Here is a 15846-nt window from a genome sequence, read left to right as displayed (position 1 = left end):
ATATCTCAGAATCCATTTATTATTACCTCTGGCACACTGTATTTAGTTAGTTGTGTTTTGTCTCGGATAACTTAGCTTCTAGACAGCTCACATTTAGCACACTGATTCATCGCAGCATTGTAAACTGTTGCACCAGACCCTGTCTAATATGATACACAGACAGGAGAGGCGAGCAAATATTTGTGGAAATTACGTAGACTCTCCCACTTGCCCCTTACAGATACAGAACATTAGCAACCTCTCGTAAATGTAACAACAAACAAAAAGTGCACAGTAATTGTGAGTAATTTATCCACAAATATTTGAAAATGTTTCTCGTTTGTTTTTAGGCGATCTACATCTCTCGGATTGCAGAAGGGGGAGCAGCACACAGAGACAGCACACTGCATGTCGGCGACAGGGTGATCTCTGTGAGTAACACTCATCTCCTCGACACCTCCATCATTCAGTGTGAACAACACAAGGCTTCCTTTACAATGTTTACATCTGTGTGAGAATGTGAAGCATTTTCCTCCTTTGACCTTGGTTACAGGGAAAAAAAGGATAAGAAATACAATTATCTTCTTTTAAATAATGTAAACATTCAACAGTAGACATTGGTTTTACATTTTTCGAGGTTTTTAAAGAACATTGCCTGATAATGTATTAGGCAAGTAATCTGGGGTCTTTTTCCCAGCTTATGCAATGTAAAGGAAATGCTTCATGTAGGTCATCATTGCTATATGTGCCTACAACACTGCTCTCATCACTCAAGTTAAGTCCTGCCATATCAGGATCAGACTATCTTGAGTCAGGTCCCATGTTTACCACATGCAGAGAAATGTACTCATCAGACTCTCACACATCCAAACCATAAATTGGCAGCTGAGACAGAATACTAATAGACTACTACTAATTCTAACCCAGAGTATCTGCTCGGATTCAGATTATGTTGCACTTTAAAAGTTTAATAGTGCAGCATTTAAGTTATATGTTTCACTGCTAAGGGTTTCCTGCATGACTTCTCCATGCTCTTCTGTTTTCTGTGCTGATCAAACTCCAAGCTTGGCATTTTTAATATTTTCCTGTCAGCATTTCAGTTACTTTTAAGTTGCATGTTTTGCACACACATCACACAGTTTTACTGTTAACCGATAATTGATGGTTAATTTTGATTTGTCCTGAGGCTCCTCCCCTAGTGTGCCAAATGTGAAAGTGCTACTAGTCTGTTTCTTTAATGACCATCTTTCTCGTTGGTAATCCCAGAAAAGCTTTGTGAATGATCTTCTTTGATTTCTTTCTGGGTTCACTCTCCTCTTCTTCTTGTGTGGATTTGTAGACTGCTTCTTTTTCTCTCTTTCTCACGTTTCTCTGCATCTGCATGCTCACTAATGTATCAAGTGATTCTCCTTGCCTGCTTGGTGGTGGGTATGGTGTCGGGGTGGAGTGGGCTGAGCCTTTAAGTGGCAGCACATCAGCCGGTGGTAAGAGCTGGTACTGTCGGGTCAGTGCTGACCTCTGCTTGTCACTTTTGACCGGAGTATCGTTAAAGATTGTGCATGCCTGAAAGCTACCTATTAATCTTAAAAAATATGAAGGTTAGCAAAACTTAAGATTCAATAATTCTTTGACAAAGCGGTCCAAGAACATCCCTGCTTGCCTTTTTTTGACTTAAGATCAAGATTTTTGGAGAAACAACACACTTCCACTTGTGTTTTAAGTAAACAAAGGCAAGGAGGCATTAAAAGTGGAGATGCACTTATTGATCGGCCCCAAATCGAAGCTGATCGGTTATGACTGGTGACCAGCTGTCCAGTCTTATATTGCTGATTTTTTGATTTTGCTGGTCCAGTTTACACATGCATGGTGGGCTAAGTCACACACACACACAGCCGTACAGACAGTCCGTCACAGCCACCTCTCCCTCTCTCGCTGTAGGAGTTAATATAATATGATAAACATATCTTACATTATTTTAAATAGACACTGATTCATAAATAGTTTTCTCTGATATGAATGAACATGCAATTGAATTATCCATTAAAGAAAAGTTACAAAGACGTTTGTGTCTGCTCTCAATTATGGTTAAAATCAGCATGTTAGACTTCAATCAGTGCATCTTTAAATATTAAATAAAAGAGAGCAGCATTAGCTGACTTTAGGAAACCTTTTGGGGAAAACAGCTTTGCTTGAAAGTAGCTTTTCTCTAGTAAGTTCTGCCAGCTAACATAGCCAGCAGCAGCCTGCTGTTACCCCCGCTCCGTCTTTTCTCTGCCTCTTCAGGTGTTGGGTTCTTCTTCGATTAACAGTACTTACAATGGTGCTCTAACAAACTTTAATTGAATTAACTATCAGAATGTTTCAGATGTTGAATAGATCATTTTGAGCTATCAGGTGTAGAATCTGATGTGAGGAGACAAACGGCAGCATGCCACTGTCAGCATGTATTTGTTTTTTCGATGTTCATCATGTTGAGGGCAAATGTGGCCCGTTGTTGTCGGGAGCGTCTCGGTGGGCTGACACCCTCCGTGGTTGGTTTTACTGTCGATCCAGATCAATGGTGTAGACATGACAGAGGCCAGGCATGACCAGGCAGTAGCGCTCCTTACCGGCACCTCCCCCACCATCTCCCTCCTGGTGGAGCGAGACCCGAACGCACCAGGGGGCTCTCCGGGTCAGTCCCGGGCACGAGCCCACTCCCCTCCTCCCCCAGAGCCCTCAGATTCACCGGACCAGGAGGAGGACGGCCTCAACCTTCATGGGAACAACCTGAGTCGGATGGAGGACGAGTATCCCATCGAGGTGAGGCCTTTAATGCACCACTTTAGTACTTAAATGTGTTTGATAGCTTTTAATTGTATTAGGCCCATGCTGTAGAAGCCTCACCGAGGCATTCAGCCTTAATGTTTGTTTATTTGGCCCCCGCCTTATTCTTAATGCTTCCCAGTTCCAGAGAAGATGGTACATGGTATGAAGGCTTGGTCCAATTTAAATAATGGTGTACTTTAGAGTGTAGCCTTTCCCGTTTTTAATGATTTAAAGATATTACTGTTAACTTAATAGAGGCCTATGCCTGTATAGATACAGTACTTGTACGCAGTAGGTTGGTTTGTATTTATTAGACATATAGATGTAGACATAACTGTAACCTAATGTTTAATTTTGTCCACTTTGTTAGATTCAGGCTTGAAACTTTTGCTACAACAAATCTTCCACCTTTAATCCTAACAGGAAGTAACCCTGCTGAAGTCAGGTGGCCCTCTAGGCCTGAGCATCGTGGGAGGCAGTGACCACGCCAGTCACCCGTTCGGCATCAATGAACCCGGGGTGTTCATCTCAAAGGTATGACTTGTCTTCTGTTTTTTGTGTTTTTTTTGCTTCTCCTTAATTGCGTGTTGTGTCTAACTTTCCACCCGCCTCATCATCAGGTGATTCCTCACGGTCTGGCGTGTGAAAGTGGACTTCGTGTCGGGGACAGAATTTTAGAAGTGAACGCCATCGACCTGCGTCACGCCACCCACCAGGAAGCTGTGCGAGCGCTGCTGGCCAACAAGCAGGAGATCCGTATGTTAGTGCGGCGGGACCCTTCACCGCCTGGGATGCAGGTGAGGCCATCCACTCAAAAGAATATACATATAGTAATGTGAGCATAACAGAGACAAATGCTGATGAGCTGTGTTTAAATCATTGCAGGAAATTGTGATCCAGAAGCAGCCGGGGGAGAAGCTTGGCATTAGTATTCGTGGAGGGGCCAAAGGTCATGCAGGAAACCCCTTTGACCCCACAGATGAGGGCATCTTCATCTCTAAGGTACTGAAATTATATATAATGCAGCACAACTTTGCAATTCAATGTTTCTTAAGACTTTTTCACCACTTTTACAGAAATTTGAGCCCAAATGGTATCTTCCTTTTTAAGCTTTAGATTTAGGTTATCACAGGCAGTATTAGCTATCAATTAACGGATTCTTTGCTTGATATTTAAACAGGTGAGTTCGAGCGGTGCAGCAGCAAGAGACAGCCGACTGCAGGTTGGCATGCGTATCCTGGAGGTGAACAACCACAGCCTGCTGGGGATGACGCACACAGAGGCAGTGCGGGTGCTTCGAGCCGTGGGAGACTCTCTGGTCATGTTGATGTGTGACGGCTTCGACCCACAGAAAGTGGCCGCTGTAGAGGTGAGACACCTGGAGCAGGTTTATTTGGACAAAATTGCCAGCTGGGTTGATGATATTTGAGAAGTTGCCAATTCTGTTTTTAAGAAGTCATTTTCTAACAACATTCTTTTTGGGTCCATTTCCAGGCGTCTCCCGGCATCATTGCCAACCCATTTGCTTCAGGCATCGTGCGTAAGAACAGTATGGAAAGCATCTCTTCTATAGACCGAGACCTGAGCCCAGAGGAGATGGAAATCATGCAGAAGGTACAGTACAGATTATGCACTGTTTTTACACTAATCTTAATTACCAAAGATCATTTTTAAAAACACATAAAGCTGGCGTAGGTAACATTGGAAAAACCAGCGAGAGTAAGTTAGACTTTGAAAGTATCACACTGAAAAACCCAGCCCAGTGTTGCCAAATCTTTTCAAGTGACCGTAGCTAGCAGCACTAGCTCAGAAATTCGCTACAGCTAGTGAGAAAGTCGCCAAGTCTGCAACAGTAACAGCCCGTCCCTTTAGGTCTCCTTCCAAAGTCACTACCCCCAAATTATTATAATGAATGTAAACAATTAACATGGCTATTGTTAGTACTCACAGCTGTCGAGCGAACAGCTTGTGGAAGAATCTGGTGACACGCAAAGAGTGCATGGGCTCAAAACACGCAGGCAGATAGCTCGTCCATTCTCTTCAGTTTTTTTGTCAGAGCATTTGATTTAATTATTCTATTTATAATTTCAAAAACTATGACTAAACGTTTCTGAAATGCCTTGGTCACCCTAGCTTAAAGGTCAGGTTATTGCACTCTGTATGCATTTTGCAATCATTCACAGTTTAGGCCAGACAAAGCTCAAAAGCACTGAGTAAGGGGACTTGTATAGTGTTGGTTTGGACACCAGGAAACACCCCATTCATCCACATACCAGGAATCAGTTTGGCAATTTTGTGACGACAGTGGTCAAGTCAACAAGTGAATCAGCTGTTTGTTTCTATGACACCAACTCTGTGCCTCCACATCAGTTTGCTGATAGCAGGTGGGGTTTTTAAAGACCCAACCCAGCCACGCTCACCGCACATACCCATCTTTTCACCACAGCACCCAGGAATCGCCAACACAGTAGTTTATTTTATCCAGATGAGCTTTTGGGAGAGTGCCCGCACTAAAGGAATGTAGGGGCTTGTTGGTTTATCAAATGCTGTTGCTCTGCACACTTTGATCAAGTCAGAGTTTTAAGTCGTACAACTTTAATCAGAGCGCACACAGTCAGAAAATAATTTACATGGAAATTGCACTGTTTTAAATCACTCCTCCACTATTTACTGAATGTTAAATGGGATTGTAAAGATCTTAAATGTCGCTCTTCTCCAGGAGTCTGAGATGGTGAGAGAGACGTCGCAGTGGGAACGAGAAGAGATGGAGAAAGTGGTGAGTGAAACTGAAAATCTATGACTGCTTTGGGAAGGTTAGAGGTAAAAACTGTATCTGTCAGCAGATAGACGGCAAAACAGCAAACAAGAGAATTACATTATCGCTCCGATCTGCACAATACCGTAGGGTGGAGCTCTTAGAGACAGAAGCTCAGGTTTGTCTGTTATCGGGTGAATGCAGCTTCTCCTCTGCACCCTTTGTGTGTAAATTGTGTTTGACAGAACTATTCCTGCAATGTCCCACCTGGCATGCTTTTTTTTTTTTTTTTTTTTCCTGCTCCCATACCTAATGAGTAGAGTACTTTTTAATGTGTGCGGATTCTATCCTTTCTTTCTCCTCTGTTTTTTCTCTCTTCTATCCTTTGCTTTTGGTGTGTTTGGCCTGATGAAAAAAAACAAAAAACAATCATCCAATCATTCCATCTCCATACCCATCCATTTCTCCACTGTTGTTTTTCCTCCTCTTCACTCCCTGTAACACTGCTTTCCTCCTTTGTAAATCCTCCATCCTCTCATTCCCCCTCTCATCGCATCACTGTGTGCCTGTGTGTGGTTGGGTCTCTTCCTTCCTGGACTCTCTTCCTCCTCCTCTTCCTCCCCTTCCTCTCTTGGTGAAGGAGCGTATGCGTTTGGAGCGTGAGGAGGCAACTCGCCTGCTAGAAGAGGAGACTGAGGTGAGACACTCCTCGTCGGCAGGTCTGCAGACGATCTTCCTGGAAGTCTGTCTCCACGGGATTATACACGTTCATTCATTTCAGGGAAAATAGACTGTTTTTCTTTGGGGGTTTTTTTTATAATCACTTTAGTCTTGAGCCACATTAAAATGGCTTAGTTTGCCTGAGAAGGTCATGTTCAGGTTACCGTCTCACTGATCAGCTAATATATCAGATTATTTTTTCCCGGGCAACTATACACAAGTGCCTTAGGTTTTTACGTTGGGCACACAACGTCACAGCAAAACAAACAGCATGCACGTCACGAACACATTATGATGTATGAATTATCTCGCTTGAGAAGTAGGAAAACACCAAGCTCACTGAAAACGACAAAAAATTAAGTAAAACAACAGTTTCTCTTTTAATTGTAGTGGTTGTGAAATCGATTCATAAAGGTCATATCTAAGCTTTTTCTTTTAATTGTTGCAGTTGCTTTAAAGAGCAAAAACCACATTCATTTTTACTAGCTAGTCCCTCCACCCCGGACCCCCGCATCCTTTTCACCCTCTTCACCCCTGATGGGTTTGCATGCCTTTGATTGATATCTACTTTTTACTAAGTAAATTTAGAGTCTGTCTGATAATTGAACTCTGGTTTAGTTTGTCGTTTCCTTAAAGGACAACGGCTTACTGTTATTTTCAACATCTCATGAATTGATCAGATACAACAATGTGTTAGTTAGACCTCTAAATACCTTTTGTTATTGCAGCCAGTTTATGTTTTATTTGGGATTGAATCTAAATAAATTCCAGTGCACATGGAACATGTCACCTAGTGCAACAGTTAATGTCTTTTTATATAATAACACCAGACTTTTCCTTAAATATAACAACACATTATATACATTGGGCGTTGGGGAATTTAGCCAGTTCACATTTCTAATAGAAAAGCGTAGATCCTTTACTTCACAGGAATGGTTCTATGCATTATCCTCCTCCATTAAATCGATTTCACATTAACTAGATTCTTGCTTGTTGTGTTATAAACCTCAGCCTTTCCCACTTCTCACCTTTTCTTCCCTGTTTATCTCTCTGTAGAACATTGGAACTGGACCTCTAAAACTTGACTATAAAACCCTGGCGGCTCTGCCCACCACCAGTCTGCAGAAGCTCAACAGGGTAAGTCTCCCTTTATGTTTCCTATGTCTCCGGGCAGCGGTGGAAATTACACAGGTTTTTTACACAAACTGTTTTGAATCCTTTTCACCACGTTTGAAAAAGAGCGCGACCCTCTCAGGCTGTAAATTGCTTGCATTTCTGGCAAACGTCCTTCACGGCTCAGAATAGACCTCTTCATGGAATCTCCTGTTTTTTGGGTCACGGGAAACTCTTGTGTGACCCGAGCCGACCAGTTGCCCCTCCAGGAGCAGGAATGTTAACCTCCCTCCGTAAGTCAACCTTACTAACCGTGACTCCAAGGCCAAACCTCATACAACATATCACTTCAGACCGATGTAATCGTTTCCTACATCGAAGAACAAGAGCAGATGTGATCGACCCGGATGGAAGAGATAACATGAAGATCAAGGACTGATCAAGAAGTTTGGAAAAAAGAAAGTGAAGACCAAGATTCAGGAACAGAAAATTAAAACGGAGGAATAAAAGCGTCTGTGGAAAGTGTGTGCAGAAGAAGGTGGACTTGAAAGGTAGCGTGGTCTAACGTCAGCCCTGGTTGATAAAGAGTGCGAGTGTGTGAAAGAGATGGCCGGATGGGGGGGGAAGGGGACAGCTGCCTGCTATGAACCGGCCTATCCTCTGCGATATTTTAAACCTGCATCTGGCTCTGAATTGGATGGAGTCTCGTGGGTGGGTGGGGTGTCAGACAGGGAGGGAGGCTGTCGTCTAAGAGGAGCAGACAAGTGTTCACGTCGGAGGTCCCAAAGTCCTCTGAGGAGTAAGTTTGAGAGGACATACAGCGCTGTCCTGCTCCCATCCTACAGTGAGTATATGGAGTTTAGATAGTTTAGTTTTAATAGTTTTTCTGTCTTCTTTCCTTCTGTTTTGATTCCCTTCTCTCTCCCCTTTGTTTTGATCCAGCTGTGTGTTTGCGTTAGGTGTCAAATGGAAGATTTTATGAGTTTGACTTAGTTTTAAGACTTTTTATTGTTCTTTGAAACCTGATCACCCAAAGGATTAGATTGCTCCATACACACATCTTTGAACTTTACTAAGTACTAAAGTAATGACTATTTTTCCTTTTGTTAACATTTTGGTCACATAACTTCAAACAGACAGCTATCATGTCTTTGTTTTGTGCTCTACTTGTGAATCTCTGTCCCGTCTAGATCGTACAGTAGAGCGTCACCTACATTTCATACAGTAAGCAGCTGTTAACGCTCGGTGCGTTAGAGCTGGATTTGCTGCTCCAGCACACGTGTTCCTGCTCAGACCGTCTAACAGTGACCCTTTATTACTGTCTACAAGTTGTTACCAAAAATAGGGCTAACAGTTAGAGATGTTTCGTTGTTGAAAATGTGGATGATTTTTAGTGATAGTGAAAAAAGTTACTGTGCTTTTTATAAGAAGTGAGTGGTTGGGCATGATGTGCTGCAGAGCTGCCTTTAAACTCTTGTTACCAAAGGAAATGAGAGGATTGAGATTAAATTGTAGTAGTATAAGATCACAAGGCGCAATTTTTCTAATTTTATGGAGGCAGACTCATACATAAATCCACCAAAAACAACTAAAATCCAGAAGGAAAAGAAAAACAAAACAAATATCTTAAGTGATTCTACAGGATCACATTGACACAGAGGAGAATCTGAACTTTGGTTTCTTTATTGACAACATTGTAGTATACTCATAATATACAACATATTGTTCTATCTCTGGCAGGAACGATTAAGTCTTGGACTTTTTTCATCCATCATTGCCCTTAGTGTTTACGGTTCACCAACATTTATCAAGTGAGAGACAGGCGTTCAATTAAACAGTTTACAATAAGAAACATTATAAAATACAAAGATGAATCAGAAAAACAAACGTAGCATTTTCAGAGCACAACAAGTCCATTTCTTCTTTTTTTTGATCTGATACAATCTATTTTCCGAAATAAACATTCTTCCGAGAAGCACTTCTAAACTATAGAACAAGCAGACAGTTAAAATGATTCAGTCACTGGTTCCCAGCTCTGCCAGCACACCAGCAGCTCAAAGCAAAAAGCCCAGCTGTCCCTCACAGTTTGTGTCAGAGCCAAAAGGGCACTCGTTCACATTCCATCCCACTGACCCTCATCACACCACAGACTCTAACAGTCAGCATGTAGAGGAGCCACATTACTGCCTCACAATGCTCGTTGTATTCTTAGTCCGGCTATTTGGCTTATCACCAGCTACGTCAAGGTCACATTGAATAAATGCCAAATTTATCTGGATAGATTTTAGGCTTTTAGGAGGCTTTTTTTTAGTGTTGAGTTTTTGTCCCACAGTATCAGGTTACTTTACATGGGCAGCATTTTATCTCCCCTCCTACTATGACGTTGCTCCTCTACAGTCAGTACAGTAGGAGTTGAAGCTGGAGCCTGAATGTCTCGCTGATCAGATAATACGGTTATTTAAGGCAGAGGCTGAGAGTCTGCTGTAGTGTGTCAAGTGGCATACAGCGACGGTTAACAAGTCTTGAATGATGGGTAACTGAGAAATGTGTCTTTAAGGCTTCAGGAAAGATTTAGTGACGTGAGTAAGTCCAAGCTAGATGCTTGTGTGTGTCACGTGTCTATTTATAGAAGCACATCATAAGACACAGAGGAATCACTCTTCTCATATAGTGTCAGATTTATTTTGTTTGTAATGTCTAAAGATATTTATTTATCTTTGCTGTATTGAGTTTATAATAGTTTTGAGTGACGTTAGGTAACGTCATGAGGATAAAACACGTCTGCCTTAAAAATAGTAGATCTATTTTTACTCACTATCTACAACTGCTCTTAAAGGAGAACTCTGGTTTATTACAACGTGGATCTTGTTGTGGCAGGTTTGGCTGTCGGTTATAACAACATTGTACACGCCAAGTTAACTGCTGAGTACTCATTTAGAGCTGTAGTAAACCAGAGAAGATCTTAGTTTGCTGAAATTCTACCCTTTCTTCAACCAATTGATTGGTCGACATGGTAAAACAAATGGGCATGCTATCTCTAGATTTATTTATTCAGATACAAGCTGAGTGCTCTCTGGTATCCTAAATAAATGATGAATAAACATAAAAATATTTTTGCAGTACATTAACTTATTAGTCTGATTACTTTATACTTAACAAAAGACTCAAAGCCAATAAGAAAGCACCTTGCTATATTTATACGATACCCACAAATGGAACGAACCATTGAAGTTGTTGTAACGCCTGCTGTCAATTTCAAACAACAGATGTCATGGTGTTCCCAGATCTCAGCGACTGCTTTAATTATAACTATGTTATCATAATATTTGAAATAAAGGTCAAACATATATAAATAGAATACAGATTGTAATTAACTGGAATAATCCTTTAATCTCTCTTTATTTTCTGTTTTTAAAACGTTAAGTGATAGTTTAGTTTGTGTGAGTGAATCCTTTCCTGTCAATCTTTATTCTTTCACTTTACTGTATCTGTCCCGCCTCTTTCCTTTCCTCCTGTTCAGTTCTCTACTTCTGAAACTCTGACTGCTCCAATGGAGGCCCCCCTGCAGGCCCAGTACGGAGCCCCTTTAGAGCCTCTGGGCTTCGACTTAGTCCCCCCCACAAAAGCACTCGACCACATGGATCCCAATACCTGCCCCAGTCCGAACATGGAGCCCGATTACCTCCATGACTCCCAGTTCTCCCCGAACGGGACCTCCACTGCTGACAGTACTGGCTCATCAACAACCCTCAATTCATTTGCACCTGAAGAAGAAGAGGAAAACCTGGTGGACTCTCAGCCCATCTGCTTCAAAGAGAACCCCTTCTTGGTGGCCAATCGCAGAGGAAAAGGTCGTCCGCCCGGAGAACAGATCCTGTCGGGGCCTCCTGTGGGCTACGGGAAGTCGGGCCAACTGAAGCCCTGGTTGTTCAACAAGGCAAGCCGCCTGCCGGAGTGTTTGGTTTGGAGGCAGCATGGTGTGTTACCGCGCACAGTTTGGTGTTTTGCTCACTTGTAAATGGATCGTTCATCTGCATCAAGGACTTTGTGGAGGTTTTAACAAGAATTAAGTGTTCTTTCACTTTTTAGGGGGGTTGGCGTATAACAAGTGTTCATAAATCTTATGGACGATCAACAGAAAATGTATCCGCAACATTGTTTTTAACCCTTTGCCAAAATTGGGAATATTTGCTGGTTTTGTAAACTGAAACTCTTTGAGTTTTGTAAGGTTGTATGGAAAATAAATAGACATTTAAAGCATGTATATAATACTATAGATCAAAAGATCAATGTAATTGTGGCCAAAAATCTCTTTGGGCTTTGGGAAAGTGGGATGGACATATATTTTTTTTTAATGGGTTTTCGAATCTCTACATTTGGTTTTATGTGATGGCTTTACTGCTTCATGCAGAGGAGGATTGATGTGGTTTAACAAAAGCTTTTCTGTCCGTGTAAAGCATTTTTCTTTTTAGGAGGTGTGTGTCAGCGTTGTGTGTATTAATCCCTGTTTAACAACCAGCTGAACTGGTGCATGGTTTTCTCTGTGAGCACAGAGCTTGTGGCACCTCGTGAGGTATTTGGGCACATAGTCGGTACATATTCAGGACCGACTGGAATGTGAGTCCCAACAGCTGCGAGGGAGGTCATAAGTCATGAAGGAACGCGACCTGCAACGATGCAGGTTTATCCGCAAGAGCTTTGTTGTTGGTTGAATTTACTGTGAGATCACTTCTCTACAGGACTAACCGGACAATGTGCGTGTTTTGCTTAATTTTTTTACTACCTTGTTTTGTCAGTGCACAGATTGAAAGTAAGAGCAGTTGTTGATTCTGTTTTTGGTGTTTGATCTTTGTTTTTCCAGGCACCTCCTTCTGATTTCACGAGGACTGAGAGTCCGATCAGAGAGGCCCCCTACTCCCCCACCATCCAACCGGTGAGCACCCTCAACACCCATCCTCCATCCTCCACCCTTCTACCATCTTTATACTTTATTTGCTCCTTTTCCATCAGTCATTTCTACCACTTTAGAAGAGCTATTTTACAGTTGACCTTGACCTTTTACTCCCACTCGTAGCCCAGCAACCATTCCTCCAACAGCTCCCTGTATGGAGGCAGGGAGACCCGCTTCGTAAGTGGGTCTCGTGGCCCTCTCTGCTCTGGCCTGGATTTCTTTTGCTGTTCTGAGCGCTCCATCTGTTATTAAAAACATAACTAGTTCAGCTACCGTGTCTGCTACGGTCCTATCAGTCTGAAAAGCATGTGACTGCTTCTCCATGGCCAGCTGATTACTGATGCTTTGCCTGGATGTGCATTCATTGGATAATTAGAGTTGATTTGTATTAATGTCTCTACTGACCAGCTGTGGCTTCAGACTCTCTCACAGAAGAATGACAAAATAAAATGTATTTTTTCCGTGAGCAGAGTTACCAGTGTAGAACAAATTCTAGGTAAACCCTGGTGGTGTTGCATTGTTTGATTGTGTCTTTATTTGGCCTGGCATCCTTCAAGTGAAAGTAAATGTTGCTGATCCAAGCATTTCAGTTTTTTTTATTGTCATTGTCTTATTTTCATTATTTTTAATTTGCAGGCTAACCTTCATTACACTTCCACTCCTACTGCCAACAATGACCACACTTCATCATCAGTGAGTAGGAAATCAGGAAATAACGTTTATTGTAGATTAGAGTCTTCACACTGGTTTACCGATATATCAAGCCAATATACTCCCCTTTTTTGTACATATTTGTTATGGGTTTCCTTTGTTTAAGTTATTTGTATTATGTATAATATATATTAACATGGGTTTCAGAGGAGTTTCAGGGTGCTTTCACACCTTTTAGTTTGGTTCTTTTTTAAACTAAATTGGGTCATTAGGTGTTGTTTTTGGTACACACTGGTATTGAACTTCACAACACTGTAGACAAATAATCTGAATGGTAAATTGTGCTATGATCAAAATCCTTCATTCGCCACATTCATTTTGAGTTGTCATTCATCCTCAAGTTTGGTGTGTCTGACTTACATTCTGTAAAAACAAAACTATTTTGACTGATCTCTTCCATGAAATTTTCTCTCCAGACTCGACCGGGTGCCATCCAACCAGTCGGGCGCGTGCGGCAGAGCCCCTCCCCGCCACTCCGGAAGGCCACAGTCCTAACCCCTTCCAGCATGGCCCCTCCCCCTTCGACTCCCAGACCTCTGTAAGACCCCTCACCACCACATAGTGCTGTTGTCCATCCACTCTCAGCTCTGTGCCGCCGACTCTGACTGCACAGCCTCCCCCAAAAAACCACCGTGTCTCATAGCGACGCAGCAGAGGTGCAGATAAATGCGGCACGAGAATAATTTTTGTACGTAAGAGGCTAGAACCAAAGAAAAGGAAAGACTTGTCTGTGCAGGTGCTGCAGTCTGTTACCTCCAGACCTCCTTCACCTGCAGACGGAGTATTCAGCTCAACTCTGAGCTCCTGAATCAGATTCATTCTCATAATTACATGCTTCTGAACTGCTCCACTTATTTCTTCCTCTAACAAGCAGCGTAGTTGGAGCGGTAAATAACGAGAAGCTGTGATTCCATCTCACGTCTTTCCTATTTGTTTCACAATGGTGCTCATACAGAAACAGTCTTTCCAAGCCCTACTGTTTGTCTCTCCCCCTCCTCTCTCACACGAAACCAGCCGCCATGCTCTTCACCTGTTCTCCTTCCACGGTCTTCTTCAACTCTGCTGGTTTTTTTTCATCGTCTACCCTTTCCTCCATGTCTCTGTCTGTCCGTCCTTCCCACCTCCTCTTCTCCCCCCTTGGCTCCTTTTTACCATACAAACCCTCCCCAACCCTCCATGCCCTCCCGAACCTCCTCCCCCTCCCCCTGCAGCCTCGCGCCCCCTCCCCCACCTCGCCCGACGAGTTCCCCATGAATGTCAAGCAGGCATACAAGGCGTTTGCCGCCGTGCCTCGCTCACTGGCAGTGCTGGAGCCGCCGCAGGTAGGCCGTGCTGTTAGGACTCGCACCGGGTCACAACGACAAAAGCATGCTGTGCTGATTGGTTGGTCTCGCCCTCCCCCCTTTGCGCCCTCCTGACTGGAGCAGGTTGTCCTATAAGGAGCCTGCGCTGCGTCGGGGGGCCTGTGACGTGCTGTGACGTGTGGAATGCGTTCATCGTTGGTTTTTTTGTACTCCAGTGCCATCATCTTTCAAACTGGTGTTGAGTCTTCATCCATCCGTCCATCCATGTGTGGCTCGTGTACTAATATTCAATCCCCTGTTCTTTATATTTATGATATCCCTGTTGCTAATCAGTCTGCCTGCTCTGTATCTCCGTCTTTGTCCTCAGTCTGAGTTTACTTTACTCTGCTAACATCCCGCTGTGTTCAACAGGACCTGTATGGTGTGAGGAACAATAATTTCAGCCCGAAGCAGCCTTCTCCAGAGGTGAGTGAACAAATGGACCAAAAAATATTAAAAGCACCTCTGCCTGTTTAACCGTAATGGACAGAATATAAAATGATATTTTTACATTACATTACATTAAAACAAGTGGAGGTTGTAGCATATGAAAGGACTAGATTTTTTTGTGTGTTCACAACATCAGATTTGTAGCCTTAGGGCACGATCACACATGTGAGTATGATGCAATATTTGTGCTGAGTGATAAACCACACACTTCTTTGGTTTGTAGTATTTGTTTGAAAGTAGGTCTGCTCCAAAAGTTTTTAGGAAGCCATTTCAACCTGCAGGAGTTTGACAACTTGTGTAATATGTTTTGCTGGAGGAAATGCATTTTGTGAAAGAGTTGAAAGTGACAGAATCATCTGTAATGCAGCCTGATGGAGAGATCAAGACACAGAAAATGCTTCACTGATGAGGACTCTCTTCTTCTTAAACCATCTCCGTTTTCTCAGGGAAAAACTAGTCTGACATTGTTTCATATCTTCAGAAAGTGTTTTTCCCAAAACGAAGGTTGGAAAAGAGGCTTATTAATGGGCCGTTATTTAATAAGCGAATAATGATTCTGCAGCTGTGAGAACAAAACATCATGTCCAGATGTGCTCTGAGCGTACTGTAGTTACAAACTGAGTCGTCTCAGTCTGACAGTCTGGTGACGACCTCTGTGGCCTTTTCAGCCTGAGTTGAACAACGAGGTGTTTGACGATGACATAGACGGTCAGTGGGGAGCCGGTAAGGGTCTGACCAGCAAGGTCTCCCCCCTGCCCCCCCTCTCACCTGACCGTCAGGATTACGTGAACCTGGCAGCAGTGCCTCGCCTCTCCAGGCCCTCCTGGGACCTGCAGGTACCCACCGACCTCCGCCGCATCTACAGCCGCCCCGCTCTCTGTCTGGGTGTGCTCGGCTTGATCGGTGGTGGTGCCACTGGGAGACAGCCATAACTCCCAGTTAATTGACCTTAAATCAGCTGGTGGTGCTGGGTTCTGTTTAATTGCTAATTTGATGCTTTCTTCTTGGTCTTTTGA

The 15846-nt window shown here is 43.0% G+C and overlaps 1 protein-coding gene across 1 annotated transcript in view; it reads left to right on the top strand.

Moving 5' to 3' along the window:
• scrib (scribble planar cell polarity protein) overlaps positions 1 to 15846 on the top strand; it is a 66139-nt gene that overhangs the window by 41226 nt on the left and 9067 nt on the right. The window contains 16 exon segments of the mRNA XM_054623180.1: positions 330 to 410; positions 2533 to 2781; positions 3211 to 3321; positions 3408 to 3584; positions 3673 to 3789; positions 3968 to 4156; positions 4282 to 4401; positions 5507 to 5563; positions 6183 to 6239; positions 7319 to 7399; positions 12237 to 12308; positions 12963 to 13019; positions 13454 to 13499; positions 13502 to 13575; positions 14753 to 14806; positions 15499 to 15666. Coding sequence (XP_054479155.1) covers positions 330 to 410; positions 2533 to 2781; positions 3211 to 3321; positions 3408 to 3584; positions 3673 to 3789; positions 3968 to 4156; positions 4282 to 4401; positions 5507 to 5563; positions 6183 to 6239; positions 7319 to 7399; positions 12237 to 12308; positions 12963 to 13019; positions 13454 to 13499; positions 13502 to 13575; positions 14753 to 14806; positions 15499 to 15666 — 1710 coding nt within the window.

The sequence above is a fragment of the Anoplopoma fimbria genome, chromosome 21, assembly GCF_027596085.1.
Source record: "Anoplopoma fimbria isolate UVic2021 breed Golden Eagle Sablefish chromosome 21, Afim_UVic_2022, whole genome shotgun sequence".
NCBI classification, from domain to species: Eukaryota; Metazoa; Chordata; class Actinopteri; order Perciformes; family Anoplopomatidae; genus Anoplopoma; species Anoplopoma fimbria.
Note: the sequence above shows the minus strand (reverse complement) of the source record. Positions and strands in the feature narration are given on the sequence as shown.